General features: G+C 38.3%; 1 protein-coding gene across 2 annotated transcripts in view; it reads right to left on the reverse strand.

Moving 5' to 3' along the window:
• The window catches only part of PTN (pleiotrophin), a 97,460-nt gene that overhangs the window by 18,055 nt on the left and 55,328 nt on the right, over positions 1-24,077 (reverse strand). For both annotated transcript variants that reach the window (XM_080667153.1, XM_080667152.1), the window contains exons 2-4: positions 5,017-5,132; positions 3,939-4,112; positions 411-572 (exon numbers count right to left, since the gene is read on the reverse strand). In XM_080667153.1, the coding sequence (XP_080523279.1) occupies positions 411-572; positions 3,939-4,112; positions 5,017-5,131 (451 nt within the window). In that variant the 5' untranslated portion in view covers position 5,132. The remainder of the gene's footprint in view (positions 1-410; positions 573-3,938; positions 4,113-5,016; positions 5,133-24,077) is intronic.

A 24,077-nucleotide genomic window follows, 5' to 3' on the forward strand; every position in this document is an offset into this window, starting at 1 on the left:
ACTTATCAAAGTACGTGGTGAAAAAGGAAAATATAAAATAATTTAGCTAATGACAACTATGTATGTTAGATAATCTAGGAAAGACTTGATTTTAAATATTCTGCCTCAGGACCTTTATGAGTTTGTTCATACTTGTCAGAATGCAGTCCCAATTTAGGGTTTGGATTATACAGTCACCATACAGCAACTGTCTTAATTGGCCCATTTTGCCAGACTGTTTATTTATGCTAGGAGACTATTCCAATCCCCTCATCTGTGTGGAGGACCTCAATTGCCTGCTGAGAAGTACTTGTATGAAACTTAATACAGGGGGCTTTTTCAATTCCTTTCTTAAGGTAATTCACCTGAAGATCCTGCCTGAGTCCATGGATCCATTCACATTAAAACTGTGGTCAAAGAACAGGGCCTACCTTGAGGCTTGGGCTTAGTCAGCTTGCCACAGGGCTTGGAGATGGTGACTGTCTTCTGGCAGTCAGCATTGTGGAGGGCTCGCTTCAGACTTCCAGTTCTGGTCTTCAAGGCGGTATTCAGGTCACATTCTCCCCAGGCCTGGAATTGGTATTTGCACTCCGCTAAAGGTAAGGTAGGACAAAGCAGAAACCTTTGAAAGATCCTATTATAGTGCCATGAAAATAAACACACTTTCATTTTTAACTCTTTGTAGCGAGGTAATTATAGTTGTAAGAAATAAGAGAGATACCATATACCCTCAATTGTGATGTCTTCTATAGCTGTAGTCCAATGGCACAACCAGGAAACTGACATGGATACATTCCACAGAACTTATTCAGTTTTCACCAGTTTGACATGCATTCATTTGAGTATGTGTGTGGGAAGGGGAGATTTAGTTCTGTGCAACTCTATCCCATGCGTAGATTCAAGTGAACACCACCGCCATTTATACACAAAACGATTCCAATGCAAGGGTCCCTTGGACTGTCCTTCTATAGTCAGAGGCCACCCAACTTCCTCCCCTCCCATCTCTCTAGCCTCTGGTAACCACTATTCTATTCCCCATCGTTATACTTATTTCATCTTAATTTTGTCATCCGTCCATGTAAATGGAATCAAGTACTGTGTAACCTATTGAGACGGTTTATTTTCATTCAGCCTAATTTCTTGGAGGTCCATCCAAGTTGTGTATATCAATAGCCTCTCCTTTTCATTGCTTAGTAATATTCCATGGTATACAGGGTGGGGCAAAAGTAGGTTTACAGTTGTTCATACAGAAAAAATAATACACTAGTCCTATATAATAAAGAGGTAATATAAAAATTGACCATCACTCCAACACACAAGATCGCCGCCCCCATGTGGACACAAGATGGCTGGCAGGGGAGGGCAGCTGGGGGGGACCAGGCCTGCAGGGGAGGGCAGTTGGGGGGAACCAGGCCTGCAGGGGCGGGCAGTTAGGGGCAATCGGGCTGGCAGTAAAGCAGTTAGGCGTCAATCAGACTGGCAGGGGAGTGGTTAGGGGGTGATCAGGCAGGCAGGCAGGCGAGCAGTTGGGAGCCAGCAGTCCTGGATTGTGAGAGGGATCCCAGATTGGAGAGGGTGCAGGCTGCACTGAGGGACACACACACACCGTGCACGAATTTTGTGCACCAGGCCTCTAGTTAATAAATAATAATACAAGAATAAACTATGTTTCTCATACAACTATAAACCTACTTTTGCCCCACTCTGTTATGTACCAGAATTTGTTTAAGCACTCACCAGCTGAAAGATATCTGGGTGGTTTCCAGATTTGGGCTATTATAAACAAAGCTGCCATATACTTTCATCTATAGATTTTATGGAAACATAGGTTTTCGTTTCTCTAGGATCAATGCTTATGGTAAAGCCACTGCACTGCATGGTAAACACATGTTTAGTTTTGTAAGAAACTGCCATATTTTTTTCCAATATGGCTGTACCATTTTACATTCCCATTAGTGATGTATAGTGATCTAGTTCTTCCACGTCCTTTCTAACATTTGGTGTTATTTTTTATTTTAGCCACTCTGATTGGTGCAGAGTGTATAGTGGTATCTAATTTGTTTTCATTTTCATTTCCCTACTGGGAAAAAATGTTAAACATCTTTGTAGGTGTTGCCACCTATATCCTCTTTGGTATAATGTTTGTTCATTTCTTTTGCTCACTTTATAACTGAATTGTTAGTTTTGAGAGTTCATTATAATAATGAAAGTGTAATATGCTAATTAGACTGGATATCCTTCTGGATGACCTTCTGAATGAAGCCAGGGCTGCAAGGGAAGCCCGGGTCTCTGGTGCCTGCTGGCGGCCAGAGGGAAGCCCGAGTCCCGGGAGTCAGAGGGAAGCTGGTGTTGGCAGCAGGGGAAGGAAGACCTACTCTTGCACGAATTTCATGCATCGGGCCTCTAGTATATTCTACATGCAAGTCCTCTAATATATACTATTAAAAACATTTTGTAGGTGGGCCTGTATGGTACCCACATATAATTTATGATCAAATGTATCTGAATTTTACCAGACTTTTATAGAACTTATATCCATCCATAAAAGTACCCCAAATGTTATAGAAAATGAAAAAGATATTCTCCTTCTTCCCTGGTCTATAAGCCAGAGTACATTTCTGTAGAACAGTGAGAATATTTGGGGTATCGTGTTTCACCATAGCTAACAAAGATAAAAGTTCAAGAATATGAAAAAAATACACACATAGGTAATTGGGGTGTGCAATAGTGGATTTAAAGTTAGATGTGTTGAAAGATTCCTTCTCAAATAGGTAGATAAGGCCAGTGAGACTGGCAATAGTCAGTGGGGGGAAAAATCCTTGAGAAATGGCTATAATCAGCCCTGTTGGGTTCAATAAGTAAGTCTATGAACCAGTGTGGAGGGTGGGGAGAGATCAAAAGAGAGAGAGGGCCTGAAAATAACAGAAAGAGATCAGGAGAAGGGGGAGAATAAATAAGAAAAGAAGAAATAAAGACACAAGGAACTTAGAAGAAGAACAGAAAGGAAAGAGAAAAAGATCAGCGAACATTATTAGGAGCGATCAAGAGTATATTTTTGTCCCTATTGGTAAGGCAGCAGTACTTAATAAGGGACTATTTAACATTAGGCAATATCTGGAGACATTTCAGTCGTCATAGTTTGTGGAGGTGGGCAGTGCTAGCAGAAACTAGTGGGTAGAAGCCAAAGATGGTGCTAAAAATCTTACAATCCAAAGAACAGACCCCCTCAACAAAAACTGTCTTGTCCAAAATGCTACTTAGTAGTGCTGAGGTTGAGAAACTCGGGGGTTAGGCAAAATGTCATGTTATTTGTATCTGATAAAATAAACTTATTTAAAATAAATGGGAGTCTAGGACCAAACCAGAGAGGGTCGGACCTGCATTGCCACCATGTGCCCACCATCCAGATATCATGGCTGACATGTACACTTAAGGAACTGTTTGACATTGAAACGGGAACTCAGAACTGTTGGACATTGAAATTGGGGCTCAAACATTTTTTGTTATTATACGTTTATTTCTAGTCTGCAGAGGCAAGATTTTTTAAAGGAAAGAAAAGGGGAAAAAATAGATACAGAAGCAAAGAAGCATTGAACAGACTGTCAAACTACAGCGGGAAGGCAGAGGAGGTTTTGGGGGGCGGGCTGTAAGAGATCAACTGAAGGACTTGTACGCATGCATATAAGCATAACCAATGGATAAAAGACACTGGGGGGGGTGCAGGTAAAGGCATGTACTGGGGGGAGGGGGAGGCTGGGGGGAGGTCAATGGGGAAAAAAAAGAGACATATGTACTACTATTTGTAATACTTCAAACAATTAAAAAATAAATTAAAAAATAACAATAAAAGATAAATAAAATAAATGGGAGTCAACCTCAAAAAGATATTTGGTGGAAGAATGCAAGAATTATGTCAGACTGGAAGATTCAACCAGTAGGACCACAGGGATGGGACTCACCTCCAAACTGCTTCTTCCAGTTGCAGGGGATCTTACATCTCTGGGTCTTCATGGTTTGTTTGCACTCAGCTCCACTCCGGGTGCCCTCCCGGGTGCCCAGCCCACAATCTCCGCTGGTGGGCACACACACACTCCACTGCCATTCTCCACAGTCAGACTTCTTCACTTTCTTTTCTGGAAGGAAGGAGACATAATCAACACCAGAATGCTCTTTAACTCCTATCTAATACTAAGTTCATTCCTGAGCACCTTAATTACAGGGTCTGTGCTTTTTACCTCTATCTTCAGTGTCCAGTAAATAGTAGGAACCTGATAGGGGTTAGCGGATTGATTGAATCAATGAATGACCAAGACCAGGGAGAAAGAAAACTGCAGAAGGAGCTAGAACTAATATTAATTTAACTCTTACTATGTGCCAGGAGCTGTGCTAAGTGATTTACTGACACCTCTTAGAAGCAGACATTTCTATGAAAGAGAAGATGGTCAAAAACAGTTAAACCTAAAAAGTGAGAAAACATTCTATTAGAAGCAATAGTTGTCAGATTAGCTTTTTCAATGCAAGTCATTGTTCATTTCTCTCTTTTATAGACAGAATGGCATAATATAAATGTGGTGGAAACTGACTCCCAGCTCCACAGACTACTCATTGAGAGTGACATGGAAAGGGTGTGTTAACCTCTCCGAGCCTCAGTTTCCTTCTTTAGACATAAAACAAAAATTCTTTGAAGGGCTCTTTTTGAAGAGAGAGGCAACATAAGTAAAACACCTGATTCCTGGTCAATGGTCTGTACATAATAGCTGCTAATATGATAATTATGGTAATGATCATCATCTTTATTTCAGCACTTTACACTGGTGGGGGGGATGAGAAGGGATGTCACTTAGGTTCTTCTAAATATTAGGGAGGGAAGGAGGGAAAGAGGAGGTAGGAAGGGAGAAAGAGAGAAAGGAAGGAAAGGAGGCATGAGAGGGGAGATGAGGGAGTGAGGAAGGAAGAGAGGAAGGACAAAAATCAGGTAGTGGGATTAGAAGGACATTAATCAGTGAAGAGCCTTGCCATCATAACCCTACTGCTTACCTGGTTTCTCTTTCTTTCCTGCTTCAGCAGTGTCCACAGCTGCCAAAATGAAAATGAATGCCAAGAAGGCAGCTGCAAATTTTCGACGCTGCTGCAGGTACTGTTGGGACTGCATTCTAGGAATAAACAGAGAAACAGAAGAAGGTGGTATCAGCCTAAGTCAGAGAGGAAGGTTCCTGGAACTCCTTGATGGAAGGCTCCCTTTCCATTTCTGGAATATTCAACTTTAGAAAGATCTGTATCAATTACCTTATGTACATTCTGTCTTGTCTCTCCACTGAAATAAGTTCTCTTTTGCAATCAGTCATGACAAAATCCAACAGTTTGTGTAAGACTTCACCCACAGCCATTTGCTAAGTATGACTCAAGAAAGACAGAGCAAAGGAATTTTGATGGCATTTGTTTGAGCAGACTCCTATAGTAAGTTTTGCTGACAGTGAGTGATGCTTGGTAATGTCAATAGCTATAGTCCTCTTCATAACTCTTGAGAATTCCTACAAACAACCATGGTGTTGAAGTCCCCATGGATAATTTGAATGGACACAATGAGTGGATTATCTGTGCAAAATTACATTTGCTAGTATCTTTAGATGTATCAGTATTGACTAGTATCACTGAAGTTTTTACCATTTTCCATGATCATGATTACCTTATTATCATCACTGTTCCATTATTCATTGGTCCACCAAAGATGGAAACACAAAACAGAAGTAGGGATAGCACAACTTTATATATATCTAGCAAACACACAAAACACACGTGCTAAAATACCTCTAAATTATAGGATAATGAAGAGTTCATACTCGCTCATAATTTGAAATTCTCTACATTTGATATGAATAAAAATCCCAGAATAACATTAGAAAACTCCATTAGAATGTGAAGTCACTTGTGACAGCTGAGTGTCAATATGGTCACCTGGCCAAAACAAACTTGAGAAATTTCTGTCCAAGCCCCAGGACAACCCACTTCCCAATAGGCTACACCTATTTCTAGTTTTACATTGCTAAACTTCTATTTTATAATTACTTTCAAAAAGCTTTCTTGTAATAAGTTCAATTCACTTAATTTCAAGGAGAAAAATCCCACATGAAATTATGTTTGAGTAACAGAATGGTCTATTAAAAAATTATCGTAATTGTAGCATGAGGAAGGAAGGAGAGATACAAATTGGGATGAGGGTTGGAGAGTTAGTAGAATGGAAATGCACTCTACCTGGTTTTGATACTAATTTATAACAATCCAGAAATTAAGAAGTGGGTAAATGGTGCATTTCAGCTTTAGAAGTTCTAAGGGGAAATGCACACAAGTCCATGTGTACAGGGAGTCACATGTGTAAAATATGTGATCAGAAACAGGTTTGAATTGGAGAATATCTTTCTTCTCAACCTTTTCTCCCTTCCTTATGTTTTGTCAACATTCTGCTTAAGTCTATATTTTGAGAGCTTAGATTTTTCTGAGTAGAGAAAATGAATAAATATTATTTGAAAGAAGAAAATAAGGAGGTTTAGAAAATAGATGATTAAAATTATCCAAAAAAAATCCCAGTGTGCCCAAACAATACCCAATTAACATGCTGATACCTTGCTGTTGTAGTAAATACTTGAGTAATTAGTACATGTGTGGATAATGGGTCCCCCCTTGTGGGTGATATCTGCATAGTTGATTATTTGTCTTTAGCATCAAGTAAAGGCAAAATCTCTCCCTGCTTATAGCCTCCTATATACCTAGTTTTATATTTTTAACCCTGCTTGCTCTCCAATAGAGAAGAGGCAAGAGAAATGTGGTCAGGATCATGACTTATTTTTCATACTGAGAGACATAAAACAGTGGAAGAGGAATGCTTGCTAAATTGGCTCAGTTCTTTTGAATAATTTACTTATTTTTCACCCTCTCCTACTGCCAGCTTTGTTGTATTTACCCTGGCAGATTTAATGTCATAGGGTTTAATGGTTAAGTTGAAGATTATCATTGATGGGGGCTGGTGTCTGGAAATTATTATTGAGAAATCTCAGTCACTAATAAGTCTGAAGCTCAATGATGAAAGGAAAATAAAGAAACCAATTAAGAGGAAGTGTTAATTTATTGTCTCTTCTCTGGAAAAATAGCTGATTAGAAGGAAAAGAGAGCTCCCCTTTTCTTTAACATGTTAATAGGATCTAGGAATTTAAAAGATGACTAACATCTGGTGTAAACAGAAGACAAAGATGCTAGAATCTGTCCCATCGTGATCTCTGTGGAAGGACTAACATGGGGTTTGGAAGCAGAAGCTTTGGCTCAAACTTTAGCTCCGCCATCTAATTTTTAGAATGTCCATGGGCAAAACACCACCACTTGAACCTCTGTTTTGACTTCTGAAAAGTGGGAATGATTATAGCAACTACTTGACAAGCCTATCATGTAAAAGCAAGATGTGGACATAGAGCTAACCAGAACATTAAGAAATACTAGTATAGTACTACTTGATGAATAGAGTTAATTTATCCTCACTCTTATTACTTACTATAATGAAGTACTTTTAAGTAAGAAATAACAAGCATTACCCTCTGAGCTTCCTAATATTATCTAAAAGCAAAAGACAAAAATACAAGACAAAAATGAGAGAGAGGGAGATTGAGATTTTAATGTCAGCTAAAGATTATCCAGCCTTTTCAAGGCACAATCTGCCCTTTGACTTTCTGGAAAGCTAAAATACACACAAGGACCTTCATCCTCAGTATTTCTTTGGAGTTCAGTAAAGTCATGAGGTTCCATGTTGAGAATTGGGGCCTGTTTCACCAGGAGCTACATGATATTTGGTTTTTGCTCTTTTGTGATGTTAAAAGTCATTGGTATTCAATGATTATTGATGGGATATTATGGACTGAATGTTTGTGTACCCTCCCTCCAAATTCATATGTGGAAATCCTCCCCTTCTCCATGTGATGGTATTATAGTGTTAGGAAGTGGGGCCTTTTGGAGATAATTAGGATGAGATGAGGTCAAGAGGGTACAGCCCTCATGAATGGGATCAGTGCCCTTACAAAATCCCAAGAGAGCTTGCTTTCTCTCCCTGCTCTCTGACATGTGAGGATATAATGAGGAGTTGGCAGTCTGCAACCCAGAATAGGGTTCTCACTAGATCCCAACAGTCCTGGAACCCTGATCTTGGACTTCCAGCCCCCAGAAGTATGAGAAATGAATTTCTGTTGTTGACAAGCCACCCAATCTATGGTGTGTTGTCACAGCAGGCTGAGCTGATTAAGACATGGGAGTCATTGCCTGGCCAGTGTGGCTCAGTAGTTGAGTATCAACCTATGGACCAGGAGGTCACAATTCAATTCCCAGTCAGGGCACATGCCTGGGTTGTGGGCTCGATTCCCAGTGTGGGGTGTGCAGGAGGCAGCCAATCAATGATTCTCTCTCATCATTGATGTTTCTATCTCTCTCTCCCTCTTCCTTCCTCTATGAAATCAATAAAAATATGTAAAAGAAAAAGACATGGGAGTTGCAAAATAGTGCTATTTTAATTCTATTCTTTCCTTTTAACTTATTACTTGAGATAATTTCATAGATAGTTTCCCTCACCTATTATTTTGTTATTCTGTTTACAGTTCATACAGAAATGTAGGATCAGTTCTTAATTCTTTCATTTATCTAATTTTTAAGATCATGAATTTGTTCCCTATTATCATTAGAATTTGGCCACTTTTTTGGCATATTACTATAAGTTCATAAATTGATTCATATTTGATGGGTTTTAAGCCATCACATTTTTATCTTTATTGAAGCTCTAATTGTCCCATCTTTGACCAGGGTAAATAAGCTTCATTAAAGTTGGCTTTTCACATGACCCTTGTAATCTTTCATTATGTCCCTGCTATCTGGTCCGTAAAGATGTTTCAGATCTTTCTGCACATTTCCTATCCCAGACCTAAAATCAACCATTCTTTCAAAAAGCCTTGTTTGTTTTCATGGTAAATAATTTCTGGGCACTTGGGATGCTCAACATTACTGAGTTGGTCTTTGGTTCCGGGCTTTTTCCTTTTCTGAAAGGACATAGAGAATGTTAGAAATAAATACCATAAAATTAATCGTTTGATTTATCCCACATTACATAAACAGTAGTCTCAGAATAACAATATTCCTGCTAAAAACACCAATTATCAATCCTAAAAGCAGTTAAAATTACTTTTGTTACACTATCTCCTTTAGCTCTCACCTTTAGGATTGCTCCATATCTGTTATCATACGGTTCAGTCAATAACACTATGCCATCTCCCTTTCAATTTTCATTCATTTCCATTATAAAAGCAGCTCTATTCTTAGTGTTGACCAAAAGGCCTGTGCTGTCTCTCTAGGCGTTCTGGTGGTCTGAAAGGATTCTCCGGTAGAATTTTTAGAAAAACTTTTAGAAACCTATTACTTGAGTTCTTGATGTTAACAGTTTATCTAGCCAGCCCTTTTGTCCTTGAGGGTAAGTTTTGCTGAATGTAACATCTTTGTCTCACAGCTTCCTTGTTTCAGTATCCAAAATACGTATGTTCCTCCCTTTTCTTTCACTACGAAGTGTTACTATTAAGAAGTCTAACAATAATCTAGTTTTCTGTTCCTTATTATGTATTACTTTTGCTGAGATAGCCAAAGGATCTTTTTTCTTTAAGGTACAATAATTTCCTTACATATCACTTGGTATTGTTCATGTTGGGTCAATAGTCTCAGATAATGAAGGACTCTTTTAACATGCACCTTTAGATTATATTATCTTATTTTATATGAATGAGAGCTTTTAGTATTAGTTCTATAACCTTTCCTTGGCTTTTTTCTTCAGGATCTCATAGTATTTGTGAGTTGATTCTTCTTTGCCTGTTTTCAATATTTGTAAATTTATCAAAAATGCTTTTAATCTGTTATTTTAAGAAGTTAAATATTGCTTGCTTTTATCTTCTAATTATCTTAAGGTATTACTTGTGTTAATTCAATCTTGTGTTCCTTCAAACTAGAAGGTACCAAATCTTCATTTATAAAATATTTTTCTTTCTATTTATAATTTTCACATGAGTTCTGTCACCTCATTCCTGCACTTTTCTAATTATGATTCACGAGGTTCTTTTACATCTTGTATCATTTCCTTGTTTTCTACATAATTTGAAGTAGTATATTACAGGCTTTTGTTTTTGTTTCTTTCACGGCCTTTAGGTATATTATTCTACTTTTTATTTTCCCTTTTAAATAGTTACTTTACAAGATACTTGACCTCAGTACATTTCTCTATATCATATTTACAGCTGTTCTAGCTTCACAAAATTCCTTTTTCTGTTCTTTCCATATCACAGTAAAATGTGACACTATGTTTCTGAGATTCCCTGGTTTTATTTTTCTGTCCCTACTTTAGGTGGATCTTCTCTCTCTTTTGTTTCTATTGTTGTTCTCCTAATCAATTTTGATTTTATTACCAGCCATTTATCCTCACTATGGGTTCCTGTCCTGAATGAGTCATGATGGAGTCAGCTTCTATTCTCAGATTGCCTCACCATGATTTACAGTGACGTGTATGGGCTGTTTCAGGGTTTCCCACTGGCTGACCGGTCAGATGCTCTGCGGCTTCCCTCTGCCTTCTTTTGTTCAGACACCAATAGCATGGGGTCTGGCGGCAGTGGTTTGCTCCCACCCTTTTTTATTCTGAGGTTTGTAGGAAAGAATCTGTCTTGAGTTTTGCTTTTAAACCTTGTCCTTGGGTTTTAGTTTTGCGGTCTTTTGGTAGCTTCCCCATCTGTTTCTGTTTTTGGAGTTTTTTTGTTAATGATTAACCATCTTTTTAAAATTTTTCAACTAGAGTTTACATTCAATATTATTTTGTATTAGTTTCAGATGGATATCATAGTGGTTAGACAATCATGTACTTTACAAACAAATGAAATGGAAACAAACTCATAGATACAGAGAACAGACTGATGGTTGCCAGAGGGTAGGGAGCTGGGGAGTGGGTGATAACGGTGAAGAGATTGAGAAGTACAGATTGGTAGTTACAACATAGTCATGGGAATGTAAAGTACAGCATAGGGAATATAGTTCATAATATTGTGTGTGGTGCCAGTGGGTACTAAAAAGCCAGAGGAAACACTTTGTAAAGTATATGATTGTCTAATCCATCAGTTTTTATATGAGGATTCAGGAAGATTCCAAAGGTATCCTGACACTTTCTTTCTCCACAAATTGCATTAAACATTTTGGGGGCACCTACCTCATGCCAGCCATTGAGCTGTAATCTCAGGATTACAAATGCTAAGGCAGACGTTTTTGCTTCTTCTCATGAAGCTTGCACTTCAATGAAGTTTACACTGACACATAAATAGCCAATCATAATTCACCATGCTCTCGTACAAACTACAAACTGTCATGAAGTATAAAGAATGGGCAAGTATTTTGCATTTCCCTTTCTTAACTGTAAACTAACTGAAGATAGGGATTAAATTGAGGCCAAAGATTTAATTTCCCTGAAGTTCTCTATGAAGCGAACAAAACCACTATAGCTAGAAATTCTGTTACAGAGCATTTAATATGAATGTTGTTCCTATAATTTTGGTCATAGAATTAAATGTCTACTTTCTCTTACTTATCATAAATTATTTTAATTTAGTTTAAGGAAAAGGGTTCAGCTGTCTTCAGTCTGGAAGGTATTCATCTAGTTAACTATATTTATAGTATTTACTTAAAACAGGTCTTTACCTATAGCACTTCATAAATATTGATTTATGTTAATGTTAATGGATACTTGAATTATTACAAATAAAGTATCCATTTACTCAATTATTCACAAACTATGTAGTATGTGTAAGAGTGGCATCCTTTTAGCATAAATTGTTCTAGGCAGTGGAGACAAGGAGCTGAGCAAGATGGACAGCATTGCTGACCCCACAATGCTTACATTTAATGAGAAAATTAGAAAATTACATGTGAACAGATGAACAAATAAATATATGCATAAATAAGATAATTTCTGACTGTGGTGTATCTTGTGAAAGAAATGAAAAAGATGACGTCATGAAGAATAACTAGGAGAGAAGCCCTGGCCGGGTAGCTCGGTTGGTTGGCGCATCCTCCCATACACCAAAAGGTTGCCGGTTCGATTCCCAGTCAGGCTACATACTTGAGTTGCGAGTTTGATCCCTGATTGGGGTGCTGATTGAGCTTTCTCACATTGATGTTTCTCTCTATCTCCCTTTTTCTACCTCTAAAACAGAAAATAAATTAACAAAAAATATATCCTTGGGTAAGGATTTTTTTAAAAAAAGAGTGACTATAAGAGGACTATTATTTGGATAGCATGGTTATGGATGGCCTCTTCCATATGACTGAGAAAGAGCTAGTGAAGTATGATATCTCTTACAGATAAATATTTTGCATCAGGGGTCCCCAGTTATCACTTGCCATTCCTCATTATTCTCTTCTGAGCTGAGATGGTCTTCCTTTTGCTTCCGAGCTTTTATAATTTGTTAGGAATTCAGTAAGTAGTCACCACCTTCTCCTGATTGACCCATTTTCTTCTGGATCCAAACTTTGACCAAAAATCAGCAACCAACAAGTTCTCACTCCTATTGGTTGACTGGTAAACAGCCCACTCAAACCTGAAGCCTTCCCGGCTTATCATCTGTGTTAGTATATAAGGTCATATTAAAAAAATAAACAAACAAATTATCGTTTTAAGAAATGTTCACCTTTACCAAGAATAATATTGGTAATCATTTATTTCACTTAAACACGAATATCCCAGAGTGCTCTTTTATTCATGTTTTCTGACTTGGTAATACATTAGAAAATCCATTTTGACTAAAAGCATGTAGCCTTTTCCTCTATGCCCTCTATTAATATTTACAAGGTTGTGTAGGTTGCTTGAAAATTGCTTTCTACTTCAAATTCAACTCTAAATACACAAAGGCATTCAGGAATGAGAAATGAAAAAATAAATCAACTGAAACAAGTATTCAATGGAAATGGATTTGATTTTCCTTTATAATATGACTGTGATGTGAAGGTCTGTTTATTCAATTATTTTTTGGAGCCAAATGAGTTTAAAGGGACTTGAGTTGGTTGTATTATTTCTTTACTGCTTTCATTAGTTATAATCAAAAGTAACTGGAGAAAGACTTTAAGAATTTTCTAGTTTCCTTTTAACCCTTTTTACACCTATCTGTTGCAACTGGATATAGAGAGGAACAAGCAAAGGTTTTAGAATAAATCAGAACAAAGATAGAATCTCACCTCTGGCAAATAATGAAGCAATACCTTTAATTTCTCTGAAACTTCCTTTCCTTGGCTGTAGACATAAATAGCAAGTTTGTCCCACAAAGTTTTGAGATTAGAGATTATGAAAAGTGAGCATCACAGACCTGGCCTATGGCACACCCACAATATCCTCTCTGTGTGCTTTCTGAACTTACATTGCAGCCCCCTTGCTCCTTCATCTTTACCTGAACTAGGATAACACATTGACCTTTTGGAGGGAATCTATATATATAAAAGGCTAATATGCAAAGTGTCCCCTCGGGAGTTCAACCGGGAGAACGGGAGTTTGATCGCTTGCTATGATGTGTGCTGACCACCTGGGGGTGGCACAGAACATGGCGGGCAACCAGTGGCAGTGGCAGGGTGCAGAGGGAGCAAGGGAAGGAGGAGGCAGGGAGGCGAGGAGGGGAGAACCTGCTCGGCCCTGATCGCTGGCCAGGCCTAGGGACCCTACCCGTGCACGAATTTCGTGCACAGGGCCTCTAGTTTTCCTATAATAAAATACAAAACACTGAATTTTCACTGAGCAAAACCGGCAATCCAGTTCCCCCTGTTACAGATGATTGTGCTGTCTCTAATTCAGCTTCCTGCTGCCTTGCTTGTTTCCTTCTTTCTGTTCTCCTCTGAAACTACGGTGTCTATAGTATCTCAAAGTTTCTTTCCTCCCAGAAATCCATTCCCACTTTGTCTCTCTCAGTGCTTATAATGTGCTAAACCCAGGCACATTGCTTCAATCAATGGATCCCATGAGATGGAAAGTCCTTTCCCAAACTCCTCTATCTGGCAAACCCTCATCACCTTCCAAGGTCTAGTGCAAGGATTTCACCTTCAATAAAGCCTTTGCTGATGCAATACTGTCTGTCCTCTTTATCTTGGGAGCTCACTGTACCATGCCCATTCCACATCCCCTGAATGTACAAGAGGCACATTATTAACTTATGCACCGTAGCATATAAAACTGGAAAAAATAACGTGAGCCTTCTAGAACATTATATTTAGTAACCATCCCTTTTTTAGGCCCCTTCAATTTCTTGTCTTCCATTACCACTACTAGCAATTACTTTAACAGAGTTAGACAGTGTGGTGATGGCCAGAGGGAAGGGGATGGGAGCCAGGTGGACATGGGCAAAGGGGGCAAAATGGGGACATCTGTAATAGAGTCAACAATGAAAATAAAATAAAATAAAAACATACACTGTCAGACACAAAGCAAGTAAAGACTAACAACACTGTCCTACAAGGCAGACATTGTAAAATCAAGAAAGGTTCTTAAGATTCCTCACAGCTATTGGACTTGTTCCCATACACCAGCCATAAAGAAAATTCTCCTCTAAGGAAGAACTACCAGCAATACAAGCCACGGACCTTTGGGTATCCTATTAGAATGGCAGACATTTAGAACATTCTCTATTGCTGCAGTTCAATCCAAAGCTTCTGAAATAATAGTATAATTTTCAGTATGCACATGTGTGATTGTGTATGTGTGCATATAATAGTGCACATAACACTTCTCTGCGTCTTCCTTCAGTAATAAGTCCTTTAAGGGAAAAAAGACTATCATTTTTGTTGTTATGTTCATCTAAAAGATTTAGAACAGTGTTTGACACTTAGATATCACTTATATATTTGTTTAAAAAATGAATAAAATAACACGGTAATAAATAGCCTTGTCTCCAATATAACTGACCACAGTATCTAAAATAGCACCAACTTCACACATCTTTGTGGCCCTACCTGGCTTTAATTTTTTCCTTTAATTTTTTCGAATTAATGCTGGATGAATTATATCTTTATCTTTATGTGCTAATTATCTTCTCTTCAAAGATGCAGGTCTCTGAAGAACAGCAGCAAGTTCTGGTTATAGAAATCATACTGCAGACCGAGGGTGGGAAAGCACACAGAAATATAAAAAGTCATCCCAGGGGATATACTGAGCACTGGGCATTCTCTGGGATAGTAACTAAAATACATTTTATCTATTTTTTGAACAGCTAAAGAGCCTTGGTTTGGGGGTAGCTTATTTTTTTTTAACTTAAGTCAATTTTCTCCATAAAGAGGTTGGCAAAACAACCTATTGTGGTGGTTTGAATTTTGATGACTAAATTTGGAATGGAAAGCATTTCTAATGCAAGAAGTTGAATAAGCCAAACTTTTAGGTGAGGAATCATGAAACCAATTTGCAGTAAACAGTTCTTTTTTTTTTTTTTTTTTTTTTTTAGTAAAAGAAGAAAATGTGGTATAGATAAACTGACGCCATAGCAGGCAAGCCTTTGAAATCATAATTATTATCAGTGAATATTTAGTGACCACCTACTATATGCAACATAACAGGATAGTTATAAGGAAGATACAGGTGTGAATTACATTTAATCTCATGAATCCTCCTGATGGAGAACAAGATAATGAGAGCATAAACCATATTTTTTGTGTAACCAAAAGCAACAGTTTTTATAATAAAAGAGGAGTGTCTAATATTCTTGCCAAAATATCTTCTGCAAAATTAAGGGGACAAGCCTCAATTTTTTAGCAGTAAAAGTCAAAAGAAAGGCATCTGCATTGGCAAACTAAATTAATTTCTCAAAGCAAGAGTCAATAGTATTAATAAGTTACGGATAAATGTTCCATGTTGACTGAAAACACAAATCCATACTCATTCACCCTAACTCAGTGAGAAACCACTTTAAAAAATATGCAGATCTCAACTTCAAATAAAGGTACTTCTGTCAAGATTGCTAACACATTTTCCTACTCTTCTAAACACCTCAGGATAGCTTTATTCACTACTGAGTTCAAACAGCATCTCTGATAACTGGTGGCTGTATTTGTGCAGATACAGTGACTCAATTAAAAACATAATTAACAAAGCAGCATGCAGATTTTCATGCTCACTCATATACAGCTAAGCAATGACCACTGTCCCACATTAACTTGTATTTGGGGGAGGTAGAGAATAAGTGTCAGATGGCTTTGTAAGGCCGAGGCTTGAGGCAGCACCAAGCAGCCACTGGGAGAAGCTCTTCTACCTTTGCCACAAAGTCCAACACCTGGGAAGTGAGAATTGTGAAGAGGACCTAAATCTCTGTATTGGTCTACTGCAGACTTTTAAATTTGGACTTGAAAAGGAACTGGTTATTACTTACTATTAAGCAAGACATAATAAAGAGAAACTGTAGTCAATAGAAATACATTCCAAGATGGCATAAAGGCTGGAATTAGCTGACAAGAGCACAGCAGATATGATACATATTATCAACAATTCCTATGAGAAAATGGAAACACCACGATAATAAATGGGGAATCACAGCAGAAAATTAGAAATTGTAAAAAGGTTCAAATAGACATCCTAGAACTGAAAAATACATATGAAATGTTTGCTGGGTGGATTAACAACAAATTAGATACAGCAGAAGAGTCACTGAATTTCAAAAGAGATCAAAATAAATGACCCAAGCTTTAAAATGGAGCAATAAAAATTTTTTTTCAGTGAATAGTGCCTCAGTGTCCCTTGGGATAGTGTTAAAGAATTTCTCATATTCCGGTTAAGGAATTCCAGAAGTAGAGAGGGGAGGTAGCACCAGAGTACCGAAAGAAATAGTCATTGAAAACTTGTAAAACTGTATGAAAACATCCACCCACAGAACCACGAAGCTCAACAACCCCCAAGCATGACAAATATGAAGAGAGCCTCACACAGGCACTCACATCCAAACTGTTGAGCACCAAATCTAAAGAAACAAACAAAACAAAAAACCCTAAAAAGGCAACTGGGAGAGAAGCACATCACATAGAGTGGAACCACAATAAAAATGACAGATTATTTCCAAAAGTCAATGGAACAACATTTGCTAGCAGAAAAATATCACAAACTATATTCATATATTTCAAAACTGAGGGCAAGTAAATACAGTATCAGGGGAAAAGGCCGAAAAGATTTGATACCAGCATATTTTCTCTGCAATAAATTCTAAAAACAGTTGTAAGACTAAAGGGAAATATTATAAGGCTGTAATATACTGAATATTTCTTTATCTATACTAATAAAATGGTAATATGCTAATTAGGTCTGATAGACTGGAAGTCTTCCGAACAAAGCCGCAGCTGCCAGGGCCGAGGCAAGCCGGCACAGCTGGGAGGGCCCATCGCAGCGCCCGGCCAGGTGGGCAGGGCCTCCCTCTGCGCAGCATTGATCACAGAGCCCTGGCAGGGTGGGCAGGGTGGGCAGGGCCTCCCTGTGGGCGGCGATCAATGGCGGAGCCCAGGCTGGGTAGGAAGGGCCTCCCTCTGCTCTGTGATTGATCCCAGAGCCCAGCAGGATGGGCAGGGCCTCCCTGTGGGCGGGGATGAATGGCAGAGTCCAGGTTGGGTGGGCAGGGCCTCCCTCTGTGGGGCATTGATCTGGGGGCTCCCAGACTGTGAGAGGGCGCAGGCCAGGCTGAGGGACTCCCCTGAGTGCACGAATTTCGTGCACCAGGCCTCTAGTACATTATAAATGTTAAAATATATATAATTAAATATATCTCTATATATATTATACATGTATATAAATTTATATATATAATTTAGATCTATAGGATGGAATGAAAGGCCTATATATGTATAATTATAAAAAGCTAGCTTTTTATTATTTTTTAAATTGATGACTTATTTAAAGTAAAAGTAATAAATTGTTATGGGATTTATAGCATATGTAGAAGTAAAATATATGACAACAATGAAATGAAAATGGGGAAAAGTGAAATTCTATTGTTTTGTGGAAATTTTTGGCATTTTACATAAAGTAGTATAATGTTCATTTTAAATAGAAACTTATGTGTCAAGAATACATAGGGCAAATCCTAGAGAAACCTCTAAAAGAATTAATTCAAAGAGTTATAGTTAAAAAGAATGTAAAAATTAAAGTTGAAAACTTAAAATAAGGTTTGATGAGCCCAAAATAATCAGGAAAGGAGGAACAAAGGAATAAAGCACAGATGGGATAAAAAGAAAGTATATTAAAACCTAAACAGATAAATAATTGCATTTAATGCAAATAGACTAAACACAGTAATTAAAAAAACACAGACTGTCAAGCAAGCAATACAGAACCAGATGCTACCTAAAAGGGACCCATTTTAAATATGTATTTATTATTTATTTATTTATTTATTATTTATTTATTTATTTATTTATTTATTTATTTATTTATTTCCATGCACATTGCCTTTATTTAACATTATGGACAATCACATTAATAAAATGGTTACAAAAATAAATAATATGAGTAAAATAAAGGAAGGAAGGAAATGATTTTTAAAGGATGAAAGTGAAAGAATGGGAAAAGTTATTCCACAAAATCAGTAAACCATGTATACATCAAGACAGGGAGTTTTAACAAAATAAAGAGTGATGTTTCATCATTAGAAAAGCATCTATTGAGAGAGGATCCAAGATGGCGGCGTAGGTAAACACCTAAACTGCTGCCTCACACAACAATTTCAAAACTACAACTAAAAGACAAAACGTCTATCACCCAGAACCACAGGAAAGCTGGCTGAGTGGAAGTTCTACAACTAGAAGGAAAGAGCAAACAGCATTGAGGGGTGCACAAGTGCTAAAAAGCTGAAATATGGAGGCGCAGGAATAGGGCTGGCGATGGGCGACTGGGAGTGCTGCTTTTTTCAACCCAAAGGGAGACAAGCTCCTGATTACTCCGAACTCCAGTTTCTGGGGAGACACGGGGGACCCAAACTCCTACAGGGAGAAGCTGGACTGTCTGCCGTGGGGTCGGAAAGTGAGGGTGGCTTGCTTGCAGGGCTGCGCACAGGAATAATTGTTTACTGTGCTGGTGCCTGGGACGCGGGGACGCGGTAGGAGTCGCAGAGCCTGCTAACTGGCAGTCATCGCTGTTTGCCATGCCCTAGCCTAGTCACGCCCTGAGACCCCACCCCACACAATCTACAAACCCACCCAAGCTCCAAGCAGTGGCTTTAGCATATGAATGACCTGCCCTATTGCAGCTTAACCTAGCAAACTTGCAGCCCGGGTCAGACAGCTCCAAAACCTCCAAACCCCAAGCAAAGAGGAGACAACTGTAGTTCTCGCTGTAGCGCCTGCTGGGTAGCCTCAGACAGTAGCTGACCTGCACCCCATTGGAGATCCAGAAGCCAGTGTACCTAGTGGTCAGTGTGAGACACCAGATTTCAACTCCTCACATCCATAAGTGACACATTCAAGAGGCAGACTCAGTGAGCACCAAAGCCCCACTGAAACAAGTCCTGCACCATAAGCGTGTCTCCAGCGCAGCAGTTCTTCCATTAAAGACACAGCGGGTCCTCACAGCCAATTGGCCTGGAGGTCAATTCCTACCAGTGTACCAACAGCAATCAAGGCTTAACTACACCAGGACTTTGCACTCAGCCCACAAAGGGGTGTACCAAAGGGGTCCACCTCAGGTGATTGGGGAGGCTGAACTACTGGCCCCTATAGGTCACCTACCACACAAAGCCACTCCATCAACACAAGGAAGCAGCAAAATGCGGAGACAAAGAAACATGTCACGAATGAGAGAAATGGAGGAAAGCAAACTAATGGACGACATAGAGTTCAGAACCACATTTATAAGGTTACTCAAGAATCTTCTAAAAACCGCCGAGAAACTTGATGAGACGAATGAGAATGCCAAAAAAATGGAAAAGGACCAGTCAGAAATTAAGCATACACTGTCTGAAATAAAGAATATACAGAAACTCAACTGTAGATCAACGTACCCCAAGAATCAAACGAAAGATCTGAAATATGAGGAAACAAAAAACACCCAACCAGAAAAAGAAAAAAAGAATGCAAAACTATGAAGATAGTGTAAGGAGTCTCTGGGACAACTTTAAGTGTACCAACATCCGAATTTTTGGGGTGCCAGAAGAAGACAGAGAGCAAAATATTGAAAACCTATTAGAAGAAATAATGACAGAAAACTTTCCCCACCTGGTGAAAGAAATAGACTTACAAGTTCAGGAAGCACACAGAACCCCATACAAGAGGAATCCAAAGAGGACCACACCAAGACACATCATAATTAAAATGCCAAGGGCAAAAAACAAAGAGAGAATCTTGAAAGCAGCAAGAGAAAAATGGTTAGTTACCTACAAGGGAGCACCCATACGACTGTCAGTTGATTTCTCGGCAGAAACTATGCAGGCCAGAAGGGAGTGGCAAGAAATATTCAAAGTGATGAACAGCAAGAACCTACAACCAAGATTACTCTACCCAGCAAAGCTATCATTCAGAGTTGAAGGTCAGATAAAGAGCTTCACAGACAAGAAAAAGCTAAAGGAGTTCATCACCACCAAACCAGGATTACATGAAATGCTGAAGGGTATTCTTTAAGAAGAGGAAGAAGAAGAAAAAGGTAAAGATAAAAATTATGAACAACAAAATGACATCAAATACATACCTACCAACAAGTGAATCTAAAAATCAAGTGAATAAAAAATCTGAAGAACAGAATGGACTGGTGAATATAATAGAATCAGGGACATAGAAAGGGAGTGGACTGACAATTCTCAGGGGGAAGGGGGTGTGAAGGGTGCGGGAAGAGATTAGACAAAAATCTTACACCTATGGATGAAGACAGTGGTTGGGGGGGGGGGGGTAAAGGCATGGGGTGGGGTGGGGAATCAGGTGGAGGGGAGCTATGGGGGAAAAAAAGAGGAACACCTATAATAATCTGAACAATAAAGATTTATTAAAAAAAAAAAAAAAGAAAAGCATCTATTAATCTAGGGGATAATAATACCAAATTAGTTTGCCCATAAAATTTCAAGACATGAATTAACCACTGATACAACTAAAGAAATAGTAAGTTCCAGAATCATAACCCAGGGTTTTAAAAATCTCTCCAATGAATTGATATAAAATAGGGGGAAAAATCAATATGAATGAACTTGATGATACCAAAGCCTTACAAGAGCTTTTCAAGAAAATAGAAATTAAAGCAGTCAGCAGATGCTCTTTCAATAAGTAGGAAGACTTGGGATTGCCCAAGACAGAGTAAGAATTGAAGAGGTAGCAAGAGGTGAGAATTTTAGATCTTACATGAATATATTGTGGGTAGTAGCAGAAGAATTAAGAAGAAAGCAAAGATTTGAACCATGGAAACCAAACAATCAGTAAGTAAAAATTGATGAACAAGGTCAAATTCTAGATAGGTGCCCATAGGAATTAGCAAAAAGAAGTTAACAGTAACCTTAATGAGGTTCATTTTAGCAAAGTTGTAAAATTTGAAAAGTAAATAGCTATTTCAGAAGCAATCACGCTAAGGTAACATACGTAGAGACTGTTTCTTGGCCAGGACTACCCTGAGTGACTTGGCCAAGTTATTATGTTAGAAGAGCCTAATAAATATGCAATGTGACATGATGAAAGGCTTTGGGAACTGATACAGTGTTATAAAAAGATCTCTGTCCAAGAGTCTAGGGACCAAATGTCTGCTGAGGGAGCTGGTCTGACTCAGAATTCAACAACTAGGATTCTCTTCAGAAATAGATTCCCCTGGGATGCTTTCAGCTAATTAGAGAGAGGAAACTTTTACTCATAAAAGAATAAGAGAAATAAGAGACCATCTCATTGCTCTCGGTTGTGATTCAAGGAGTTCAAGGCACTGGATTGTTTGTGTTTTTATAAAGCTCTAGAGATGGCATCCACATCTCTCTTGCTACACAAAGTGTTACTGTAAGGACCAGTCACATCAGCACCAACTGGGAGTTTGTTAGAAATACAGATTCTGAAGCCTTCAACCCAGACCTTCTGAACCAGAATTTACATTATTACAAGGGCAACATGCCCCCAGGTGAACATCTATGCACAAGAAAGTTTAAGAAACCCTTCTTCTAAACTGTATTTTTAAGGAATTAAAAAAATTAAATGTTTGCTAATTCTTTAATTACTTATTTAATTTCTTTATAGTCCAACTTCTTCCCATCGGTTAAAGGTAGCTTTTGCAGATATATACACTCAAGATATATGTATAAGTATAAACAGTGTATCCAAACAATTTTGAATATTGTAGCAAAATCTTGAATAAATTTTAAATGGATGAGTGATCATTTGTTATCTGACTGGGCAGGTGGGCGAGGAGAAGCGCAAGTGGTAGTATAGAAATAATCCCTCTCAGTCATGGCCATTTTACCCAGTGACCACTGGATTCAGAGTGTCTAACATGATAGGCTTTTGGAAGCCTTCAGAAATATTTGATATATGAAAAAAAGATGTCTCTAAAATAAGAAAATAGAAAAAATTAAAATTAGCATTTAATAATGATTACAAAACAAAGTATCATGTCAACTTCATAAAGTACAGTATTTAGAAATTCAAACATTTATTACATTTGAAAACCATCTTTAGATTAGATTTTCTCATGTTGCAGGAATTCTTATTCATTTATTTTTTATTTAAAAATTTTAATTGAATTTATTGGGGTGACAATGGTTAATAAAATTAAATAGGTTTCAGGTGTACAATTCTATAATACATCATCTGTATTGTGTATTCACCACTACAAGTCAAGTCTCCTTATGTCACTATTTATCTCCCCTTTACTATCTTCTACTTTCCCCCATCCCCCTTTCCCTCTGTTAATCACCACACTGTTGTATTTATGAGTTTGTGTTTTCTTTGCTTAATCCCTCACCTTTTTCACCAGCCCTCCAACCCCCTCCCCTCTGACCGCTGTCAGTCTGTTCTCTGTACAGTATCTATGAGTCTGTTTCTATTTTCTTCATAAGATTCCACATATAACTGAAATCATAGGGTACTCATATTTCTCTGACTGGCTTATTTCACTTAGCATAATGCTCTCCAGGTCCATCCATGCTGTGGCAAAAGATAAAATTTCCTTCTTTTTTTTTTTTTTTTACCTCTGAGTAATATTCCATTGTGTAAGCATAACAGTGCTTTTATATCCACTCATCTACTTTTTTAAAAAATTTTATCTTTATTGTTGAAAATATTACAGATGTCTCCTTTTTCCCCCCATTGACCCCTTGCCCCTGCACCTGCCTCTCCCCCCCCACCCCCCACAGGCCTTCACCACACTACCACTGTGCCATGGATTATGCGTATATGCATATAAATTCTTTGGTTAATCTCTTCCACCTCCTCCGCCCATACTCGTCCACTCTTGAATACACTTAGTGATAGCCTAAAAATGAATTACTTGAAAACAAAGAATTTTCAAAAGCAAAATCACAAATAAATTTACCTCCCCCAAAATATGTGTGTAAATATATTATCTCTGGTGAAAATATTATAAGTCCCTGCCTTTCATATAAGTACAAAGTAGATTGGGCTGCCTGGTATCAGAGGTCCTAGTTTCTCCTTTGTTCTGTACTGGGTTAGGGTGGAACAGGAAATATCACAGCCTGAAGGCTGCCTCCTCTAACCACCCGCATCCCACCAGTGATGTAAGATCCCTTCCTACCCAGTTCCCACACTACTGGGAAGTGACCAAATGGGTACTAAGCCACCGCAAGGTAAAGATGAAGTGTGTATTTTCTTGGTTTAGCTTGCAAAGGCTGGGTTATTAATGCCTGGTTCTATACCAGGAACAAAACCTTAGAATAATCACACAATTGCCCAGGAAGCCATTTGGACTGAAGTTAGTTTCTCCTTCAAGAATGGAAGAGCTGAAACTTGCCAGCTTTGATTTGCACGCCTTTCAGCAACTATTTCCAGCCAGTTCGGTTCATACAACTCCAGCGTTCATTTAGGGCTGAGCTCATTGACTAAAAAAAAAAAGAAGAAGAAGAAGAAGAAGAACCGAG

The sequence above is a fragment of the Plecotus auritus genome (genome assembly GCF_963455305.1).
Source record: "Plecotus auritus genome assembly, chromosome: 4".
NCBI lineage: Eukaryota > Metazoa > Chordata > Mammalia > Chiroptera > Vespertilionidae > Plecotus > Plecotus auritus.